This window comes from Dama dama, chromosome 1 (genome assembly GCF_033118175.1).
Source record: "Dama dama isolate Ldn47 chromosome 1, ASM3311817v1, whole genome shotgun sequence".
NCBI classification, from domain to species: Eukaryota; Metazoa; Chordata; class Mammalia; order Artiodactyla; family Cervidae; genus Dama; species Dama dama.
Genome location: NC_083681.1, coordinates 49,286,511 through 49,311,078, shown reverse-complemented (window position 1 = coordinate 49,311,078; position 24,568 = coordinate 49,286,511). Strand labels below are relative to the sequence as shown.

General features: G+C 37.2%; 1 protein-coding gene and 2 pseudogenes across 1 annotated transcript; all 3 read left to right on the top strand.

Moving 5' to 3' along the window:
• Positions 1-233: 233 nt before the first annotated feature.
• Positions 234-7,448, top strand: LOC133058085 (olfactory receptor 52J3-like; annotated as a pseudogene).
• An 882-nt stretch (positions 7,449-8,330) lies between these two features.
• Positions 8,331-9,266, top strand: LOC133054277 (olfactory receptor 52J3). Its single transcript, XM_061139126.1, has one exon. It carries the CDS (start codon positions 8,331-8,333, stop codon positions 9,264-9,266), a length of 936 nt encoding a protein of 311 aa, XP_060995109.1.
• A 9,507-nt stretch (positions 9,267-18,773) lies between these two features.
• Positions 18,774-19,688, top strand: LOC133057948 (olfactory receptor 52J3-like; annotated as a pseudogene).
• Positions 19,689-24,568: the final 4,880 nt, after the last annotated feature.

The window sequence follows — 24,568 nt, the reverse complement described above, 5'->3', positions numbered from 1 at the left end:
ATATCTAGATCAAAAGCATTTAAAATCTATTTACAAGAATGGTTATGTATTTGGTTGATAAAGTAAAATTTCTGCTTCTGGAAAGGGTTACAAGGATTGAATGAAATGCATTAAGGAAGCTTGATAAAAGTCTGAGGTAAGCACTGACTTAATATTGAGCATTTATTTCCAGAGATGAACCCAAGTAGGCATCACAAGGTCCAGAAGCCTTGCTCTTGGTCAGCACCCTGACAATGGCCACTGGTAATTACCTGGAAGTTTCAGATTTCAAAAAAACAGATAAAGTAGCAGTGCGATATACAGCTCTCTTTTCTCCTTCTCTCTTACACACACACACACACACTCCAACTTGGGAGTGTATATAACATTCAGTTTATTTTTTCAACCTGATATTGGAAATATTGCGAGATAGGGAAGTATAAAGTTATACTAAAGATAAAAACAGAGGTAGGTACTATTTTATCCCAATCTTGAACATTACTGCCTCAAGTTGAGGACTCAAAAAATTCAATCTGTTTTATAATTTGATTTTATGGGGCTTCTCCTGATTGCTTCTTCATCATTTTCAAGGCATTGCAACAATACCCTTCTCTATTTCCTATAGACAATGACAGAAAGAAACTTTTTTTTCCTATTAAATTTTGTTATTCCAGACAGTATTGTGATGCACAAAAATGCCTTCAGTATATCCTTAACAACCTGAAGCTTTCTAGGTTGTTTTCAAGCCACATTTTCAGTGTCTTAATCAGGAGGAGTTAACCTAGTGCATGTTATTTCTGAAGCAGTGATAAAATTAGCAGGTTGCTTCTGTGGAACTGATGTAGAATGAGAAGTTAATGAAGGACTGAAACATACCACTATAAACAACCCCAATCATAACAATCTAGAATGAGCCACTAAGAAATGGAATGGCCTTGGGAAAACAGAGATACCAATGAAAATCTATGCAGGTTTAATATTATCTTTCTTTCTGGGCTCCTTCGAGTACAGAGGTATGTGACCAGACTATGTCTGCTCTTGGGCACACAGCCGAGAATGCCTCTGTCTTTGTTTGTGATAATATATTTTTCTTAAATTTGTTTCTGTCTTTTGGACAGGACAGTGGGTATGATGTTGGAATCTTCTCTGTGTCAGTAATGATGAATGGATCTTTAGAGAATTTTCACATTTTCTAATTATGGAAGTTTTGTGACCATTCATGCCTTTGACTTTATTTTCTCACCTGCCTATCTTCTTTTGGATTGTGCCTGCATTTTCACATGTGTATCCTTGATTATTCATGTGTCCCTCTTCAGACAAGGACTTCATAAAGGGTATGGAAAATACTAAATTATTCCATACTTCATGCTATGTTTTATAGTTTTGCCATGGATTTGATGCTAAAACTTCTGTGTTAAAAAATAGGATTAAAACTGTATAAAGATTATGCACATTCTTTAAAACTGGTCCATTGTCAGGGAATGTTTGACGGGAGGATTCCTACATGCTGTCTCTCATGAGTCCTTTGTCCCTCTTCAAACGGAACAGCACGCTGCTCCCAGGGACTGAGGTCATTGTGTGAGGCAAGCATGAGTCTCCTTTAGTAAACATTCTCCTTAGGACCAAACAGCTTAATCTCCTTCCCCTTTCTTGAGATATGGATTGTCTTCTGACCTTGTGACTAACATTACCCCTTGTTCCCTTGGTAACGGTTGCTGTACATTTGGTTTTCTGATCTCTATCATTCCCAAAAGAAGTTTCTTGTACTGCAGCCTATATATACTCATAGAAAAATCATTAAAGCACCTTTGCTCCATCAGAGCTTAGGTCCCTGGGTCTTTTTTGTCTCTCTCTCTCTCTTTCTCTGTCTCTCTCTCTCTTTTTCTGGCTGACTCTCTGGAGCAAGGAGACCCGTCGTGCTCACTTTTCTGCCCGGGCTTCTAAGACCCCCTCGAGAGGGCGCCTGGTGCCTTCGTGGGCGATGCAAGTCCTGTATCAAGGACTTTATTGGTCCTCTGCGTAAACCAAGGGATATCAGCCTCTTTCTCTCTTTCACTTTCTTATCGTCGACTCTGTACCACAAGGTTCCAGTCCATCAAAGGACCCCAACAGTCCATTCAAATGAGATTGACTTGACTTACAATTTAAAAGAGAAACAAACAGATAAGTCCTTCCATATAGGAAACCTTTCCATTTTCACTGTGTATTGAAGCACTTAGCTAATCATTTTTATAACCAGTTCTTATTGAATCTCTTTTTTTCCCCTGCTTCTAGGAGTAGCAACTTCTACTCTGTGATTTGGAAGGATGTTTTTATCACAATAGGAGCATTTTTCACCCAACCACGTTTTTCCTCATTGAAATCCCAGGTCTAGAAGAGGTCCATGGCTGGATCTCCCTGCCTTTTTGCTCTTTATACCTTGTGGCTTTACTGAGCAATGTCACAATTCTGCTGGTCATCAAGATGGACCAGACAATCTGGAAGCCCATGTTCTACTTTCTGGTCATCCTTTCAACAATTGATTTGGCCCTTTTGACAACCCTCAGGGCCCCATATCCTGGGTATCTTATGGCTTAACGCTCATGAGATCAGTTTTGGAGCTTGTGTGGCTTAGATGTTCTCTATCCATGCTTTCATTGGCATAGAGGCTCAAGTCCTGGTGGTGATGGCCTTTGACTGCTATGTGACAATTTGCACTCCACTCTACCACATGACCATCTTGACATCCCAGGTGCTTGTAGGCATCACTTTGCACATTATAATGTGTCCAAATCTGCTTACACTTCCCGTGATCTATGTCATCTATTGCTTATGCTTTTGCCAGTTTCATATAATAGTACCTCAAACCTACTGTGAACACATGGGGACTGCAAAACTGTCCTGTGGCGATTTCCAGTTCAGTTCAGTTCAGTCGCTGTCAAGCCCAACTCTTTGCGACCCCATGGACTGCAGCATGTTGGACTTCCCTGTTCATCACCAGCTCCTGGAGCCTATACAAACTCATGTCCATCGAGTCAGTAATACCATCCAACCACCTCATCCTCTGTCATCACTGTCTTCTCCTGCCTTCAATCTTTCCCAGTATCAGGGTCTTTTCAAATGATTCAGTTCTTCACATGAGGTGTCCAAAATATTGGAGTTTCAGTTTCAGCATCAGTCCTTGCAATGAATACTCATGATTGATCTCCTTTACAATGGACTGGTTCGATCTCCTTGCTGTCCAAGGGACTCTCAAGAGTCCTCTCCAACACCACAGTTCAGAAACATCAATTCTTTGGCGCTCAACTTTCTTTATAGTTCAACTCTCATATCCATACATGACTGGACGAACCATACTGGAAAAGCCATAGCTTTGACTAGATAGACCTTTGTTGACAAAGTAATGTCTCTGCTTTTTAATAAGCTGTCTAGGTTGGTCATAATTTTTCTTTCAAGGAGCAAGTGTCCTTTAATTTCATGGTGGCTGTCACCATTTGTGGTGATTTTGGAGCCCCCAAAAATAAACTCTCTCACTGTTTCCACTGTTTCCCCATCTATTTGCCATGAAGTGATGGAACAGGGTGCCATAATATTAGTTTTCTGAATGCTGAGCTTTAAGCCAACTTTTTCACTCTCCTCTTTCATTTTCATCAAGAGGCTCTTTAGTTCTTCTTTGCTTTCTGCCATAAGGGTGGTGTCATCTGCATATCTGAAGTTATTGATATTTCTCCCGGCAATCTTGATTCCAGCTTGTGCTTCATCCAGCCCAGCATTTCTCATGATGCACCCTGCATATAAATTAAATAAGCAGGGTGACAAATTACAGCCTTGACACACTCCTTTCCTGATTTGGAACCAGTCTGTTGTTCCATGTCTGGTTCTAACTGTTGCTTCTTGACCTGCATACAGATTTCTCAGGAGACAGGTCAGGTGGTCTGGTATTCCCATCTCTTGAATTTTCCACAGTTTGTTGTGATCCACACAGTGGGCTCTGGCATAGTTAATAAAGCAGGAGTAGATGTTTTTTCTGGAATTCTCTTAATTTTTCGATGTTCCAACAGATATTTGCAATTTGATCTCTGGTTTCTGTGCCTTTTTGAAATCCAGCTTGAGTGCCTGAAAGTTCTTGGTTCACATAATGTTAAAGCCTGACTTGGAGAATTTTGAGCATTACTTTGCTAGCATGTGAGATGAGTGCAATTGTGCAGACTAGGATTACTGTGAAATTTAATGATTTGCCTTGGAAACAAACAGAGATCATTCTGTCCTTTTCAAGACTGCACCAAGTACTGAATTTTGAACTCTTTTGTTGATTATGAGGGCTACTCCATTTCTTCTAAGGGATTCTTGCCCATAGTAGTAGATATAATGGTCATCTGAATTAAGTTTGCCCATTCCAATCCATTTTAGTTCACTAATTCCTAAAATGTCAGTGTTCACTCTTGCCATCTCCTGCTTGACCACTTTCAAATTACCATGATTCATGGACCTAATATTCCAGGTTCCTATGCAATATTGTTATTTATAGCATTTGACTTTACTCCCACCATCAGTCACATTTACACTTGGGTGTTGTTTTCACTTTGGCTCTATCTCCTCATTCTTTCTGGAGTTATGTCTCCACTATTCTCCAGTAGGATATCAGGCACCACCAGCCTGGGGAGTTGATCTTTCAGTGTGATATCTTTTTGCCTTTCCATACTGTTCATGGGGTTTGAAAGGCAAGAATACTGAAATGGTTTGCCACTCCCTTCTCCAGTGGATCACATTTTGTCAGAAGTCTCCACTGTGGCCTTTCTGTCTTGGGTGGCCCTATGCGCTTGGATCATAGTTTCACTGAGTTAGATAAGGCTATGGTCCATGTGATCAGTTTGATTCATTTTCTGTGACTGTGTTTTTCATTCTATCTGCCCTCTGAAGGATAAGGATAAGAGGCTTATGGAAGTTTCCTGATGGGAGAGACTGACTGTAGAGGAAACTGGGTCTTGTTCTGATAGGCAGGGCCATGCTCAGTAAATCTTTACTTACTATCTCTTAGTAACACATTAAGTAAAAGTAGCCCTAACTGGAACAATGGGATAAAGACCTCAGAGAAAATGTATGTGACCTTACCTAATGTTTCTCGGCTTTTGTTCTGAAATTAACTCCTACTAAACTTATCAGTTACATGCCCATGATTTCCAAGAAATTGCCATATTTGAATACATGTATATGAAAGTGTTTTAGATTATATATATATATATATATATATATATATATATATATATATATACATTTGTAGGCATATATATATATATATATATACATACACACACTTAAGTATGCACATGCATATACACATATTTGTTTGCACTTCAGATGATATATGAAGTTTTATATTTCCAGAGACTTAACTTTAAGATTTGTATGATATAACTGAAAGACAAGAATCAAAAGAAACATTTAACTTCATTCTTTGTAGCCTATGTTTTATGTCTTAAACCTGATCATGCTCTTTCTTAAGTATTATCTAAGATATCTGCTTAAATCTAAAGAGACGCAACTTTTGCACTCAAATACATTCCAGTCAGAATAAGAACTATGTGTACATCTGACTCAGCACTAATGGAAAAATGTTACAATAAATGAGAACTTTCACCAAATGTTACAGACTGGTGGCATAAGAGATTTCTCAGTATAGTTTACATAGGTCCAGTGTTTACAAAGGTGGTGCTGTGAGCTAAATTTTATTTTAATTAACCACATAAAATATGCCAGGAATTATACTGAGTGCCTGATATCTACTACTTAATTTATCTTCAAAATGCCTTATGTTCTTGGTCCAGTTATCATCCTTAATTCAAAACTGAGACATAGAGATAATTAGTAAATCACTCATGGTGATATAGTCATACATAGGGAGTCCAGTATTTGAACTGAGTCAGATCAATCCCAGGGTTGGGTATTTTGACCACTCGTCTCTATGGCCTCTGTGACATATATATGAATGACTGTAAAAGGAGAACAATCATGGACAAAGGATAGTGGGTCCAAAGACCCCTAAAGCTAAGCATTCAATGAACTGAGATACCTGGTCAGTGAAGGGAGACAGGGAGAGCTAAGGCTGAAAGTGGAGTCTCCAATGCTAGCTTATTATGTTTGAACTTAGAATATGAATTAAGTGCCATTTTGTCTAGAAAACAGCAACCCATAGAATTTGACTATAGAATCTTCCCTAGAGGAACATAAATACTTCTCTCTATGGCATATATAAATGATAATATCTGTGTTTTTGCCCCACATACATAACTTTCTATAAATCCCTAACCATGTTAATTTCTCTTGGGTTTCTCTTTTTCTAAATCCTAGTCTGAGGGTTTTGTCAGCAATCTCAGAGGAGTTAATCTCAGAGCGTGATTTGTAAGAGAAAACTGAACTAACTTATTTTTTCCAAACCTATAAGCAGCTACAACCTTAATATAAAACTTCTCTCTCTAGACTGTATAAAAAAAACAGACACAGAGTTTTACTGTTTGATATTTATCATGTGTCTCTCTTTCTATGGAAAAATGAAGCATCACACATGAATTTTCTTTTTATTTAGGTGTGTACTGAACTCAAATTAAGAGGCATGATCCATCCAGCATGGCTGAGAACTACTACTTTGATACGATATGCTTGATGCAGTAATCCATTTCAGGTGGGAAATCTGGCAACTTTTAAATAGAGATTGGGTATCTTTAAAAATATCTAAAAGATCAAAGGCATTTAAAATCTACTTACAAGAATGGTTATTTCGTTGGTTGATAAAGTAAAATTTCTGCTTCTGGAATAGGTTAATAGGGATTGAATGAAATGCATTTATGAAGCAGGATGAAAGTCTGAGGTGAACAGTGGCATGTTACTGAGCATTTATTTACAGAGGTGAACCCAAAGTAGGCATCACAAAGTCTAGAAGGTTTGCTCTTCACCTGCACCCTGACAGGGGCCACTGGCAATTACCTAGAAGTTTCAGTTAAAAAAAAAAAACAAAAACATACACACACATAAAGGAGCATTGCAAAATACACCTGTTCTCTATCTCTCCATCTCTCTTTTCTTCTTTCTCTCACAAACTTCAAAATGTATACATTTATTTTATTCATTCAACCTGATATATTTCCCATGGAAATATGGAGTTATACTAAGGTTAAATACAGGAGTCTATGCTACTTTATCCTGACCTTGAAGCACTCTGCCTCAAGTTGGGAACCCAGAGAAAGTTTCTTAGCTTCATTATTTGAGTTTATGGTGTTTCTCCTGATTGCTTCTTAATCATTTTGAAGGCATTGCAAAAGTACTCCTATTTTCTTTAGACAATGATGAAAAGAAATTCTCTCTTCTATTATATTTTTTTGTTCCACATTTTTTGTGATGCTCAAAAATACCTTCCGCAGATCCATAACAACCTGAAGCCTTTCAGGCTGTCCTCTACCCAGACTTCCAACGTCTTAGCCAGGCAGAAGGAGTGAATCGAGTACATGCCAGTTCTGAAGCAGTGATAAAATTATCAGGTTTTCTCAGAGGAGCTGCTGTAGAGTGAACAGTGAATGCAGAATTTGTCACATACCACTAGAAACCAATATATTCATAACAATTGAAAACGAAGCACTATTAAATGAAATGACTGAGAAAATAGAGACATCAATGAAAATCTACAGAAGTTTATTATCTTTTAATTATTATCTTTCTTTCAGGGATCTTTCAAGTACAGAGGTATGTATCCACGTAAGTCTGCTCTTGGGCAGTTATCTCAGAATATCTGTATTTTTTTTTCTTATGATAATATGTATCTCTGATATCTTGCTTCTGTCATTTTACAGAAAACTATGTTTGCTCTTGGAATTTTCTGTATGTCAAAATGATAAATAAATCTTTAGAGAAATTCTGCCTTTTCTAATTGTGGAAGTGTTGTATGCATTCATGCCTATGACTACTTTCTCACCTGTCTATCTCTTTTTGGGTTATGTCTGCATTCTCATATGTGTATCTTTGGTTTTCCATGTATCCCTCTTCAGAATGGGATTTCAAAAAAGATATAGAGAATATTAAATTATTCCATACTTCATGCTATGGTTTATGTTTTCTATTCTGCCCAGGGCTTGATGATAAACTTTAAATGATTAAAAAAATAGGATTAAATGTTTATAAGGATTACATATTTTGAGACTGGACCATTATGGCTTGATTTAGAATATGAAAAAGAATTAATAGATCTTCCAAAGCAAAATTTTTCATTTTGCATTATATTGAAACACTAAGCTAATCATTTTCATAACCAGTTCTTACTGAAATTTCTTTTTTTCTTCCTCCTTCTAGGAGTGACAACTTCTTCTACTCTGTGACTTGGAAGGATGTTTTATCACAATAGGAGCATTTTTCACCCAACCACATTTTTCCTCATTGGAATCCCAGGTCTGGAAGAGGTCCATTGCTGGATCTCCCTGCCTTTCTGCTCTGTTTACTTTGTGGCTTTACTGGGCAATACCACGATTCTGCTGGTCATCAAGACAGAGAAGACCCTCCGGGAGCCCATGTTCTACTTCCTGGCCATCCTTTCAACGATTGATTTGGCCCTTTCAACAACCTCAGTACCCCGTATGCTGGGTATCTTCTGGTTTGATGCTCATGAGATTAATTTTGGAGCTTGTGTGGCCCAGATGTTCCTGATCCATACTTTTACTGGCATGGAAGCTGAAGTCTTACTGGCCATGGCCTTTGACCGTTATGTGGCAATCTGTGCTCCACTCCACTACACGACCATTTTGACATCCCGGATGCTCATGGGCATCAGCATGTGCATTGTAATTCGTCCAGTTCTGCTTACACTTCCCATGATCTATCTCATCTATCGCCTACCATTTTGCCAGGCTTATATAATACCTCATTCCTACTGTGAACACATGGGGATTGCAAAACTGTCCTGCGGAAATATCCGAATTAATGGTATCTATGGACTTTTTGTTGTTTCCTTCTTTGTCCTAAACCTAGTCCTTATTGGCATCTCCTATGTTTATATTCTCTGGGCTGTCTTCTGTCTCCCATCCCAAGATGCACGACTAAAAGCCCTAAGCACATGTGGGTCCCATATTGGGGTCATCTGTGTTTTCTATATCCCCTCAGTCTTCTCTTTCCTGACCCACCGATTTGGACACAAAATACCTCGCTATATTCATATTCTTGTTGCCAACCTCTATTTGGTTATCCCACCCTCACTCAACCCCATCATTTATGGGGTAAAGACCAAACAGATATGGGAGCCTGTGCTCCGTGCCTTTATTAAAAAATAAGACACTTACCACATTATTTTATTAAGGATTTGATCTCTCAAGGAAGATACGTGTATTCTTGCTTTAACAAATATCTCCTGGCCCTGAACTATTGCTGCCAGATTGCAACACAAGTTGATTTATTCCTAACTGCTGACTAATGGGTTCTAGGACTTGTGGAAACTTTATCGGAGCTTCAGTTCAAAGGTTAATAGGCTGTCTTGAAAGGAAGCTGTTGTGGTCTCTATTTGTATGTCATCATACTTTGTTCTTGATAGCATGAAACTACTTCTCCTCTAGGCAAAGAATGTATTATGTGGTGTGTTTTTAACTCTTTAATTAGAGAAATGTGGTACTGGCACTTTGACCCTGTAGCCTGTGTCCATTCACTCACTCACTCATTCATGCATTCATTTTTTTTTTATTCTCCTAATTTACATTCATTTTGTGTTTATTGTATGTATTGAATCATTCTTTTCATTGTTGTTGTTCAGCCAGCAAGTTGTGTCTGACTCTTTGCGACGCTATAGACTGCAGCATGCCAGTCCTCCTTGTTCCTCACCATCTCCCAGAGTTTGCCCAAGTTGATGTCCACTGAATCTGTGATTCTTATCATTAAGGATGATAAATGAACCAAAATAAAATGAATGTCTGTTCTTATGGAGCTTGCATTCTCTTGTGCCCTTAAAAAAAGCCAAGTTCATGGGCTTTGGCAACCTATGAACTAAGGAAGGAGACAGGTGATCACCAGGGGATGACTGACTCATATTGCATGTGGCCAGGACTGCTGATCACCTATGCTTTGTCCAGTTCAAAATAAAATTGTTACTAAATTTGTAGCTGAAGTGCAAAGGTCTGCCAAATATGTAAAATTCAGAGAATTGGTAGCCAAAACAAACATAAAATTTTAATACTCTTTCTCATTAATACCATCAGTGCCATTTCAGTGAGTTTCTCTCTATACTCAGACCCATAATATAAAGGTGGTATTGTAGTTAAATTACATATAGCATTTCTATCTATGTGATACATGCTGGTCTTTATCACTTCACTGCCTGTTCTCTCAGTCTACAGCATAGAATAATCCATCCTCAAGTCCAAGACTTCTCATCTTAAACCCATGATCTATTTCTAGTGCCTTCCTGATTAACATTCAAGTTATCCAATCAATCAATGATTAGTCAGTTTCTTCATGACCAAGGACTTTCAACTGATTCTACAATAAGATTTCCTTAGACCAAACAATGGGGTTTTGCAGCATCCAACTTGTCACATTATTTTCTATTGTTAACAAATTATTTTCTTTTTCAGACTTTAAAAAAATTAAAGTAAAAATGTAGTAAATATATTTCTTCCTACAACTCATGAATTAATAAGTTTTAGCTCTGCAGTAATCTCAAAGGTAATGCTTGTTAAAGTTGAAATCATCTTTAACACTGTTCCAATAGACCTTCTCTCCTATTTTCCCAGAGACAAATTTTATCATGTGTTTTTGACATTACAGTACATGAATTTTTCGCTTTACAACCAATCATGCTATTTTAGTTAGATCATGTTAATTTAGTTAGAAACCTCATTATGTATTTTGTTTAAAACATTGATTTTATTTACATATTCCTCTATGAATAGATACTGATATTATTTTTTAACTAGAAATATACTGCCTATGCTTTCACTTTCTTCTTGGTACATTTTTAGATCATTTATCCAGGTTGTATAATTTAATATAAAATTACTGGGTAGAAGGATTGTAATCAATTACAACATAATTCTGCTTTCCTGATCTTTGCTTTTGATCACTTTTTAAAAATTTCACATTTTCAATACATTCCTTTTTTTACATTTTTATGCTTTCTGATTTAACTTTCCTCAGTCAGTCAGTTCAGTAGGTCAGTCATGTCTGACTCCTTGCGACCCCATGAATCACAGCACGACAGGCCTCCCTGTCCATCACAAACTCCCGGAGTTTACTCAAACTCATGTCCATAGAGTCGATGATGCCATCCAGCCATCTCATCCTCTGTCGTCCCTTTCTCCTCCTGCCTCCAATCCCTCCCAGCATCAGGGTCTTTTCCAATGAGTCAACTCTTCGCATGAGGTGGCCAAAGTATTGGAGTTTCAGCTTCAGCATCAGCCCTTCCAATGAACACACAGGACTGATCTCCTTCAAGATGAACTCATTGGATCTCCTTGCAGTCCAAGGGACTCGCAAGAGTCTTCTCCAACACCACAGTTCAAAAGCATCAATTTTTCGGCGCTCAGCTTTCTTCACAGTCCAACTCTCACATCCATACATGACCACTGGAAAAACCATAGCCTTGACCAGATGGACCTTTGTTGGCAAAGTAATGTCTCTGCTTTTTAATATGCTATCTAGGTTGGTCATAACTTTCCTTCCAAGGAGTCAGCGTCTTTTAATTTCATGGCTGCCATCACCGTCTGCAGTGATTTTGGAGCCCCTCAAAAATAAAGTCTGACACTGTTTCCACTGTTTCCCCATCTATTTCCCATGAAGTGATGGGACCAGGTGCCATGATCTTAGTTTTCTGAATGTTGAGCTTTAAGCCAACTTTTTCACTCTCCTCTTTCATTTTCATCAAGAGGCTTTTTAGTTCCTCTTCACTTTCTGCCATAAGGGTGGTGTCATCTGTATATCTGAGGTTACTGATATTTCTCCCAGCAATCTTGATTCCAGCTTGTGCTTCTTCCAGACCAGCGTTTCTCATGATGTACTCTGCATGTAAGTTAAATAAGTAGAGTGACAATATAGAGCCTTGACGTACTCTTTTTCCTACTTGGAACCAGTCTGCTGTTCCATGTCCAGTTCTAACTGTTGCTTCCTGACCTGCATATAGGTTTCTCAAGAGGCAGGTCAGGTGATCTGGTATTCCCATCTCTTTCAGAATTTTCCATAGTTTATTGTGATCCACACAGTCAAAGGCTTTGGCATAGTCAATGAAGCAGAAATAGATGTTTTTTTGGAACTCTCTTGCTTTTTCGATGATCCAGCAGATGCTGGCAATTTGATCTCTGGTTCTTCTGCCTTTTACAAAACCAGCTTGAACATCTGGAAGTTCATGGTTCACGTATTACTGAAGCCTGGCTTGGAGAATTTTGAGCATTATTTTACTAGCGTGTGAGATGAGTACAATTGTGCAGTGGTTAGAGCATTAATTAAGTGTTCATTTTCTAAGTACACTGGTTTGTAGTTACCTTACTCTAAACAAAACAAAAATTTTAGGCTTCTTTGATTTTTCCCATGGTTTGACTTTAGGAATTGTCATTCCAGCAGGTTAGCATAGTGCATTGGCCTCCCTTGGAACTCCTTTCCTGACCTTAAAACAGCACTGTCTTCAGTCTAGCATTTGATCTCAGCAGTAAAGCCAAAGTGAGAATCAGAAGGCTTGGCTGGTTGAAAAAATAATACTTCACTTAACATGGACATTCCATCAATTTCTTCAAGTGAGAAATTTTAGTTATCACTATATAAGTAATTCTCATTCATTTTTTCCGTAATACTTTTCCACAAGTTCCAGAGTTCCTATTCTAAATAAGAAGAAGTGGTGGCAGTACAGAACAAGGTGGCTTGACTTCAGGTAGTATCAGAATAAGCCTGGAATTGTCTTCTGCACCCAATAAGTGAGAACACGAAAAAGAGATACTACCACACATCATGAGTCAGATTGCTAAAGCATAACCATGCAAACAAATTGATATTGTGGATATCAACTCCTCAGCCTGGCAGCTATATCCGAAAGCTAGAAACCAAGACTATTCTCATGGTTAGAGAGACCCACACACTGAAATGAAAGGTAGGCATGAGGTGTGTTCTTAGTAGGCATTCTGAAGAAGCACTTCTTACCCCTCATATATGTATTTTCAGGTATATATGTAGTTACATGCAAAGGTATAAATGAAGGCCTTATAATATACTTCAGTAAACTTTAACATGCTTGTTGAAACATGAAATAAGCTCAAGATCTAAATACAGAGAAAGAAGGCATTATAATATATTGAATAATAATATAGATTCTGGAATCAGATATTTGGGTTCAAATTCTTTGTTGTTGCTAAAATTTTCTATAGCTCAAGTTTTCCATATGTATAATGGAAATAATCATAGAGTCTATGTTGTAGGGCTGTTTCAAAGACTAAAGACATTAAGAAAGTAAAATACACTTTGAAAATACCTCTTACCTCATATCACATTAAGTAATATCAGTCCTAACTATAACAATGTGCGAAAAGCTTCAAATAGGAAGGTCTCATGGGGAAAAAAAAAATACTTAAGTATGTATCTTTAAGTCATTTTGAATTATAAGTAAAAAAAAAATCAAACAAACAAAAACCCCCATTAATCTTACTTAACTTACTTAAACATTAAGGGAGATTTTCTCTCACCTTAAAACAAACTGCAAATAAAAATATTGGTCTGAGCTCCTTGTCACCAAGAAGAAATTGTTCTGAGATTTTTTGATAACCGGCAATACGTTTTTTAAAGTATTTCAGAGCTGACATTTTGTGACTCACTTGTGCCTAAGACTACTCTTGTCATGATTCTAAAACATCTAACCAGCAACTCCTCAAAATAGATGTTTCTTCATTCCCAACTAGCAGAAAAAGGGGTATGAACTTCCCTAATATTTCTCAGCTTATGTTCAAAAAGTAATTCTGACTGAACTTATCAGTTACATGCCCATGATCTCAAAGAAAATGCTATGTTATACACATATTAAACTATTTTAGAACATATATTTATAGAGATACATACATACACATATACATACATATATATATATATATGTATGTATAGACTTCCCTGGTGGCTCAGATGGTAAAGAATCTGCCTGCAATGAAGGAGACCTGGTTTTGATTCCTGGGTCAAGAAGATGCCCTGGAGAGGAAAATGACAACCCACTCCAGTATTCTTGCCTGGAGAATTCCTTGGAGAGAGGAGCTTGACGGGCTATAGTTCATGGGGTTGCAAAGAGCTGGACACAACTGAGTGAATATATTTACACTTCATATTATATGTGAAACTTTAAATTTCGTAACAGTCAACTTTAAGGTTTGTGTGATATAATTGGAAAAACAAGAATCAAAAGAAATATTTAATTCCATGCTTTATATCTGCTTTACATCTTAAGCCTGATGCTATTTTTTCTTAAATATTATCAAAAAACGTCTGCTTAAATGTAAAGAGATATAATTTTTGGACTCAAAATAAATTTATTCCAGTGAGAATAATAACTGTGTACATTCAATGCAAAACTAATGAAAAAATGTTTAAAACAAATATGAACTGTCAGATCAAATATTACAGACTCCGTGGCATGAGCGATTTCTCAGTATAGTTTATATAGGTCCAAGTCTATGAAGGTGGTGTTGTGAGCTAGCTCTTTTTTTAAACTTTTTTTATTTTTTTTGACCTAGTTTTTATTTTAATTAATCACTTAAAATATGCCAGGTATCAGACTTCCCAGGTAGCTCATTGGTTAGAAATCTTCCTGCCAAAGTAGGAGACTTGGATTCAATAGTTGGTATAGGAGGATTCCACATGCTGCAGGGCAACAAAGCCTGGACCCCACAAGTACTGAGCTCATGTGCTTCAATTAGAAAGCAGCCTCTGCTCGCTGCAACTAGAGAAAGTCAGTGCAGCAAGGAAGATCCAGTGCAGCCAAAAATAAATTAATTAATAAAAAAACAAGCCAGATATTATACTAAATGCCTGATATCTGATATCTACTACTTAATTTACTCTTCAAAATATCTCTAGGCAATTGGTATTACTATCATTCCTAATTATACAGTTGAGAAAACTAAGATATAAATAGTAAATCACTCATGGTGATATAGCTGGTACATGGGAAGTCCAGTATTTGAAGTGAGTCAGGTCAGTTCCAGGACTGACTGTTTTTACCACTTCTTTTTGATATACATATAGATCATCATGAAAAGGAAGCAATCATGGACAGAAGATAGTGGGACCAATGACTCACAGATCGGAATTCCTGAAGCTAAGCATTCAATGAACCTAAAATACCTGGTCAGTGAAGGAGGACAGGGAGAGCTAAGGCTGAAAATGGGGTCTTCTATGCTGGGTTATTATGTTTGAATTTAGAATATAGATAAAGTACCATTTTATCTAGAAAAGAGAAATCCATAGAATTTGACTGCAAAATGAGGGACATGAACATTGATCTCTATGCCACATACAAATAATAATATTATGTTTTTGCCCCATAATTATAATTTTCTTGATATAAATTCTTATCCATTTTACATTCTCTCAGACTTCTTGTTTTCTAAATCATAGTCTGATGGTTTTGTCAGTAATCTCAGAGAATTTAATCCCAGGGCCTGATTATAACAGTAAGCTGAATTATCTCATCTTCCCCAAAGGTATAAGCAGCTATAACCTTAACATAAAACTTCTTTCTTTGTACTATATAAAAAATGGACATAGAGTTTTATTCCTTGATATCTATTGTGTGTCTCTATTCCTGTGGAAGAATGAAGCATCAGGGATGAATTATCTCTTGATGTGGGTGTGTACTGAAGTTAAATGAAGGAAGTATGATCGAGGTGGCTGAAAACTGCAATCTTGATAAGATATGCTTGATGGGGTGGGGGTGGGGATGAGGATCTTGTAACTTCTAAATGGAGATTGGGTATCTTTAATAATATTAGAAGATCCAAGACTTTTAAAATCTACTTATAAGAACAGTAATATACCTGGTTGATAGAGTAGAATTTCTGCTTCTGCAAGAGGTTATAGGGATTGAATGAAACACATATATGAAGCCCAATGAAAGTCTGAGGTAAGTAGTGGCTCGTTATTGAGAGTTTATTTCCAGAGATGAACCCAAAATAGGCATCACAATGTCTAGAGGGCTTGCTCTTGACCAGCACCCTGACAGTGGCCAATGGCAATTACGTGGGAATTTCACTGTTCAATAAACACACATACAGGAGCATTGCAAAATGCAGTTTTTCCTTCTTTCTCTGTCTCTGTCTCTCTGTCACAATATACCATCTCCCTCTCTAAATTCATAATGTTTACAACACTTATTTTATTTTCTCAACATTGATATATTTGCCATGGAAATATGGAATTATACTATGGGTGAAAACAGAAGTCTGTGCTACTTTATCCTGATCTTGAACCACTCTGCCTTAAGTTGAGGTCCCAGAGAGAGTTCTCTTGTTTCATTATTTAAGTTTATGAGGCTTCTCCTGATAGCTTCTCCATCATTTTAAAGGCATTGCAAAAGTACTCTTCTCTATTTCCATTAGATAATTACAGAAAACAATTATCATTCCTATAATACCTTGTTATACCAGACAGTTTTAATATGCCTTCCCCAGACCCATTATGACCTTAAGCCTTCTAATTTATCTTCTACCCACATTTCTGTTGTCTTAATCAGGCAGAAGGAGTGAACTCAGTTGCTAGTTCTGAAACAGTGATCAAATTATCAGGTTTTCTCAGAGGAACTGATGTAGAGTGAAGAGTGAATAAAGTAGTTGTCACATACCACTAGAAACAACCTCAAACACAATAATCTAAAAAGAGCCACTATGAAATAGAATGACTTTGGGAAAATAGAGACATCAATAGAAATCTACAGAATTGTATTATTATCCTTTTATTATTATCTTTCTTTCTGGACTCTGGGCTCTTTCAAGTACAGAGGTATCTGTCCACTGGTCTCTGCTCCTGGGCAGGCATCTCTGAATGTTTTGTGCTTTTTTCTTGTGATAATATGTATCTCTGATATTTTGTTTCTTTTTGACAGGATACTAGGTTTGATTTTGGGATTTTCTCTATGTCAATAAATAATGAATGAATCATTAGAGAATTTCTGCATTTTCTAATTATGGAAGTGTTGTGTGCGTTCATGCCTGTGGTTTTACTTTCTCACTTGCCTATTTCATTTTGGGTTGTATCTGCATTCTCACATGTGTATCCTTGATTTTTCATGTGTCCCTCTTCAGATAGGGATTTCATAAAAAGTATGGGGACTGAAAGAGATGGGAATACCAGACCACCTGACCAGCCTCTTGAGAAAACTATATGCAGGTCAGGAAGCAACAGTTAGAACTGGACATGGAACAACAGACTGGTTCCAAATAGGAAAAGGAGTACGTCAAGGCTGTATACTGTCACCCTGTTTATTTAACTTATATGCAGAGTACATCATGAGAAACACTGGGCTGGAGGAATCACAAGCTGGAATCAAGATTGCCAGGAGAAATATCAATAACCTCAGATATGCAGATGATACCACCCTTATGGCAGAAAGTGAAGAGGAACTAAAAAGTCTCTTGATGAAAATGAAAGAGGAGAGTGAAAAAGTTGGCTTAAAGTTCAACATTCAGAAAACTAAGATCATGGCACCTGATCCCATTACTTCATGGGAAATAGATGGGGAGACAGTGGAAACAGTGTCAGACTTTATATTTTTGGGCTCCAATATCACTGCAGATGGTGATGGCAGCCATGAAATTAAAAGATGCTTACTCCTTGGAAGGAAAGTTATGTCCAACCTAGATAGCATATTAAATAGCAGAGACATTACTTTGCCAACAAAGGTCCATCTGGTCAAGGCTATGGTTTTTCCAGTGGTCATGTATGGATGTGAGAGTTGGACTGTGAAGAAAGCTGAGCACTGAAAAACTGATGCTTTTGAACTGTGGTGTTGGAGAAGACTCTTGCGAGTCCCTTGGACTGCAAGGAGATCCAACCAGTCCATCCTATAGGAGATCAGTCCTGTGTGTTCATTGGAAGGACTGATGCTGAAGCTGAAACTCCAATACTTTGGCCACCTCATGCGAAGAGTTGACTCACTGGAAAAGACCTTGATGCTGGGAGGGATTGGGGGCAGGAGGAGAAGGGGACGACAGAGGATGAGATGCCTGGATGGCATCACTGACTCGATGGACATGAGTTTGAGTAAACTCTGGGAGTTTGTGATGGACAGGGAGGCCTGGCATGCTGCGATTCATGGGGTTGCAAAGAGTCGGACATGACTGAGCGACTGAACTTAACTGAACTGATCTGAATGGGGACTGCTAAATTATTCCATGCTTCATGCTATGTTCTATGTTTTATAGGTTTGTCATGGACTTGATAATAAACCTTCATGTGTGCTCAGTCATGTCTGATTTTTTGTGACTATAGTCTGCCAGGCTTCTCTGGCTATGTAAAATTTCCTGGCAAGTATACTGGAATAGGTTGCCATTTCCTCCTCCAGGGATGATAAACCTAACATGTTAAAAAAAAAAAAAAAAAAAAGGACTAAATCTGTATAAGTATTACGTTCTTTACATTGGGCCATTTAAAATACTATGGCTTGACTTAGAATTTGAAAAAAAAAATAATAAATCTTTGCAAAGCAAAATTTTTCATTTCAAATTATATTGAAGTGCTGTTAATCATTTTTTAATAACCAATTCTTATTAAAATTTCTTTTTTTCTTCCTCCTTCTAGTAGTGACTACTTTTCCTACTCTGTGATTTAGAAGGATGTTTTGTCACAATAGGAGCATTTTTCACCCAATCACATTTTCCTCATCAGAATCCCAGGTCTGGAAGAGGTCCATGGCTGGATCTTCCTGCTTTTCTGCTCTGTTTACCTTGAAGCTTTACTGGGCAATGTCACAATTCTGCTGGTCATCAATATGGACCAGACTCTCTGGGAGCCCATGTTCTACTTCTAGCCCTTTTGAGAAACCTCAGTACCCTGTATGCTGGGTATCTTCTGAGATTATCAACTTCATGAGATTAATTTTGGAGATTGTGTGGCCCAGATGTTTTGATCTATGCTTTCACTGGCATGAAGGCTGAAGTCCTGATGGCCATGGCCTTTGACCGTTATGTGGCAATCTGTGCTCCATTCCACTACATGACCATCTTGACATCCTGCATGTTGCTGGGCATAAGTTTGTACACTTTAATTTGTCTAGTTCTGCTTACACTTCCCATGATCTATCTCATCTACCGCCTACCCTTTTGCCAGGCTCATGTAATAATATTTCATTCCTACTGTGAGCACATGGGAATTGCAAAACTGTCCTGTGGAAACATTTATGTCAATGGTAATTACAGGCTCTTTGTGGTCTCTCTTCTTCTCCTGCACCTAGTCCTTGTTGGCATCTCCTATATTTACATGCTCGATACTGTTTTCCATCTGCCATCCCAAGACGTGTGGCTAAAAGACCTAAGCACAGGTGGCTCCCATGTTGCTGTCCTCTGTGTTTTCTATCTTCCTTCAGTCTTCTCCTTCCTCACCCACCAATTTGGGCAAAACATACCCTGCTATATTCACATTCTTGTTGCCAACCTCTATTTGGTTATCCCACCCTCACTTGACCCCAATATTTACATGTGAGGACCAAACAGGTATGAGAATGAGTGCTCCATTCCTTTATTAAAATATAAGGACTATTACTATGTTCATTAAGAAGCATTTTGACCCAGAGAAAAAACCTGTGTGTAATCTCTCCAGAAAGATGGTGTGTCTACATTTAGTGCTATCAAATTCCATGCTGGGGATTTGATTCTGGCTCATTAGTGATTCCATACTTTGAATGATCCTTAAAATATTTGAAGTTCAAGTACTTATTCCTATTGTGGAAGTAAGAACTGTTTGCATGACTTCACTCTGAGTGTGGATAATATGTGCAACTGACCTCTCCTAGCATAATGTTTCTTAATACTGTTTCCCCCCCCACCCCACCCCCAGTTTTCCCTCTCAGCTTAACAGAAAGAAAGACAAGGAAACATATAACAAGAAACTTTGTTCCCATAACACAGTTTTAAATATATTATTGATACTATTTATCTTAAATGTTAATTTTATTCAAACATATGAGGTATTTAAGTTGAAATAACCTACTCAGAGACAACATGACTACCAGAGGCTTTTTTGTGTTTCTTAGTGTCCAAATTTATCACTTTAAATTCAATAATTTCTGGGGAATGGAATTGTGATTTTTAATTCATGTAAATAGTAGCACTGTGTATGACCTCACAGACAGGTTTTTCACTTAATATTAAACTTAGAGATATATCTATGCTAATACAAATAAGACATAGTTATTTCCTTTAAAACTTACTAGAATCTTTCATTTGCATTTTATTTTTCCTCATCTTTTGATGACATGAATAGTACTTTAGTTTTAATTTAGAATCAATGTGACATCTTTATGAATTATTTTTGTGCATATTTGAAAATTTTCTAAAGTTTCTATATTTGGAATTGTTAGAGAGTAGGCTACATATTAAAAAAGTTTTGCTTTCTTGGATTATATTTCTTATTTATTGTAATTTCCTTCCCACCTCACCAATTTTTCTGCCTAGCTTCTTAAAAGTCTCATTGCATGAGTTGAGTGCACTTGATATTAACACTTTCCTATAAACACTTTGTATTTACTACTTTATTTTTACATTAAATGTAGTCATTGCTGCTGCTGCTAAGTTGCCTCAGTCGTGTCCGACTCTGTGCGACCCCATAGATGGAAGCCCACCAGGCTCCCCTGTCCCTGGGATTCTCCAGGCAAGAATATTGGAGTGGGTTTCCATTTCCATCTCCAATGTATGAAAGTGAATAGTGCAAGGGAAGTTGCTCAGTCATGTCCGACTCTTAGCGACCCCATGGACTGCAGCCCACCAGGCTCCTCCATCCATGGGATTTTCCAGGCAAGAGTACTGGAGTGGGTTGCCACTGCCCTCTCCAAATGTAGTCATTATCGATCATATTACCTATGGCACAACCTTCAGTCACTTTCAAATCTAGGGCTCTGCATAGCTTTATTACATACCATCATCCCAACATCTATTTTATTATTTGGATTTGTCCATGTGTGTTTATGTGTATGTATTAATTTTTACATATTCTTCTAGTCTAACTGCAATTTGTTTTGTAATTGTAAAATGCAGGCAAGAAAATTAAATACTCTCTTTTTTCTATTCCTAACTTGTTTTATAGCACGATTACATTATTAAAATTACACAATTGAATTGTACTTAATCTTTCTTCATATTGAATTTCAATTTATACAAGAACATGATTTCATTAATAGAGTAGGCGTGTCTGCCTGTCTTTACTCAGTATCATATGTTTTAATCACTAGAGATTTGTAATATATTCAAATAACTTTCAGAGCTGATTATCCTTCTATCTTGCCCTCCTTTTGTTCTTTATTATAATTTTTACAAAAAGTGTTGTCACTTTGCCATAGTTAACAATATCCTCATGGAATTTTGAGTTAACTTATTCTTGGGCTCACTTACACAATATATTCATTTCTTAAAATATCAACTAATTAAATATTCTCCACACTTAGGTAAGCACAGATGATAAGATGATCCGTGGTAATTTTGTACTGTGGCTACTTAGCTAAGCTAACATCCTGTTTCCCAGAATCCTCTCCCCTACTACTTTTCAGTTTTGAGTTGGCTACATAAGAAATGCAGAAGCTGTGGGCACAAATGTGAAATGGTAGTCATTTTTTCGTGCTATAGTTCTACACTTTACGGGCAATGACAGGTAAACAGTGATACTAGAGGGTTCTAATTTCTCCTCACTTCCCCCAGCTCCATGTCCAGCTCTCCTGCTGGACCAACCTGCTGACAAAGTTATTTCAAGTTCACCACTAGATACTTTACTGCAAGTACACAGCTGCAGTAGCCACAGGTTATAAACCATCTTCTATAAATTTCTCTATCTTCTTCCTTTACGATTCCATCGCAGAAGCTGAATGTACCTAGCTTTCTGCAAAAAGCAACTCATTCATGTATACCTAATATGTCTAGCAAATTTGTTTTCAAAACTTTTCTAACTCCTTCTACACTTGTATCAATTCCTGTGATAAATTCTTTACTTCTTATACTCATAGTAGTTCTGAATCCTAACTGACATAAGTATATATGCATGTATGTGTGTGTGTGTGTGTGTGTGTGTGTGTGTGTGTGTGTGTGTGTATCAAGAGTAGTTCCTGGGTAAAAAGTTCTAAGAATGCAAATTTAGTATTAGTTCCTTATTCAATTAAAGTCATTAAATCCCTGTTGGTAATGAGGACACTAGTGCTGTAGGGGATGCAGTGGCAAAATTGTTGTGTATATTATCCCTCTAGACTTCCTTAACCAAGTGCTTAAAAAAGGCAAGGCTCTCAATGTCCAAGTATTTCTGCTAAAGAAGATTTTGATAAGAATAAAGATAGTATAGATTTGGCTTTTGTGAAAAATAAGCTGGAGAACCTGAATAAAGGAAATAATGAGCTCAGGGTTTTAAATATCCAGCCCAAGGTCCAGATAAGAAAATGGAAATCATTTTTGACTATCCTAAAATAATAAACATCTCTCACTAGTCCATTTATTGGGAAGAAGTAGAGTTCTAAGAATTGAAATGACATTATATGAGTATACCCCAGTAAAGCAAATCCTGAGTTCTGCCAAGCCTCTTTTACGATTTGAAGCAGCTCTTCTTCTCTTGTTTGAGGTTTATTGTCTCCCCTTGTCCAAAGAAAATGCAATACTCTCTCCTGACATAGCTGAGTTAAAGTATATTGCTTATCTATCCCATAAGCTATTCCCATCATTCTTTATTGTTTCTACAATGATGCTCTCTAATACAAATAAACTGTGGGCCACCTTTGTACTTCAAGTTTTCTAATCACTTCACAAAAGCTAAAGCAAAATGAAATTAATTTGGTAGACTATTTAATAAAACATCATATGGAACATTATTTAAATATAAATTCAACATAAAATATCAATTAAATACTTTACGTCCTTTAGATATTCCAAGCAAGTCTTCTTAATTCAGTACTTTACACTTAAAACCTAGATTGCTTCATTCACTAAGTTTTCAATGACTAAAATAAAGTGCAGCCTTAGAAAAAAAAAGCAAAATATCATGTTGAACTGAAAATTTTTGTACTGCTTCAGACTTTAAATTAAAATGAATAAATATTAAAATTAAGTTCTTCTGTTGCATTTGTCAGATTTCAGATGTTCAATAGTCATGTATGGCTAGTGTCTAACATAATTCTAGACCTATAATTGGACTCAATGACAGCATACTTTAGGGAATAAAATATACTAACCAAAGGAATCACAACATTTTGTCACTTTGTACAGATAGAAACCTGGGGAGCATATGCCTTAGAATTTAGAATGAATTCTAAGATTATTAGATCTGAGTAGAAGGAAAGTGACATTTCAAGAGACTGAATTTTAAAATGAGGATGTTAAAATGAGATTCTAGATTCGATGTTTCCAGGAGTGTCTCTAAGACTTCATTTGGTTGGTTGACTAAAACCTGGACTCAATGATGTCCAGCAGCAAATGTAACTGAAATGCTAGTATTTCCTTGGAGAAGCTGCAAAAAGAGTTTCCAAAGACTTCAGGGACACAGAAATTTCAAGTGGATTTATCATGTAATTTCTGCTCAACCAGCCCCCATCTCTATTCTCAGTGGGCCTAGCAAAACTTCTTTTCACTATGGCTGTGATATATAATATTCATGAGGAGAACCCAGGAAACCAGAAAAATATCCATTTTGACTAATTTCTGTAACCAGGAAAGATATCATAAATTTTTGCTGCCAAACTACTTTCTGAATTCAATCTGGAGACAATTCTAAAACACAAAGTCCATTGAACTAGAAGCTGTATCTCTTTGAGGAAAAATTCTGTTAAATTACTAAATACATACTGGTCTTCTTGAAAGGGACATGGGGTCATTTATCATCAAGACTGTGGATTGGAAAGGGGACCAGCTAGAGTCTTGGTGAGGCCAGGGGAGGAGTGGACTGGACACTGGTCCTGAACTGATACTAGTATCTGGAGAAGCAAAATGCCACTGTGGTTCACTATTCAGAGTAGGGGCACACGAAGGTCAGGGAATCAATGGAGTTTTGACTGGTGTCCATCTCATAGTGAACCACATGGTCTTGGAACCTATCATAGAAAACAATAGCACATCCACAGATGCTGTGTATTAGTCACTTAGTAATGTCTGACTCTTTGCAACCCCATGGACTTCAGCCCACCAAGCTCCTCTGTCCATGGGACTGCCCAAGCAAGAATACTGGAGTTGGTTGCCATTTCCTTCTCTAGGAGATCTTCTCGACCTAGGGATCAAACCAGGTCTCCTGCATTGCAGGTGGCTTCTTTACTGTCTTGAGCCACAAGGGATGTCTCTACATTCATAGATAAATTGCAGAAATTAGTTCTACCATTAAGAAATTAAAATGTTTACTTCTGCAACATCTCCATTGAACTTGTCTCTCAACTATATGAAAGACAGACTGATTT

Bases quoted from the DNA above. Each gene is read 5' to 3' on its own strand.
- LOC133054277 (XM_061139126.1), top strand. From the start codon at position 8,331: ATGTTTTATCACAATAGGAGCATTTTTCACCCAACCACATTTTTCCTC.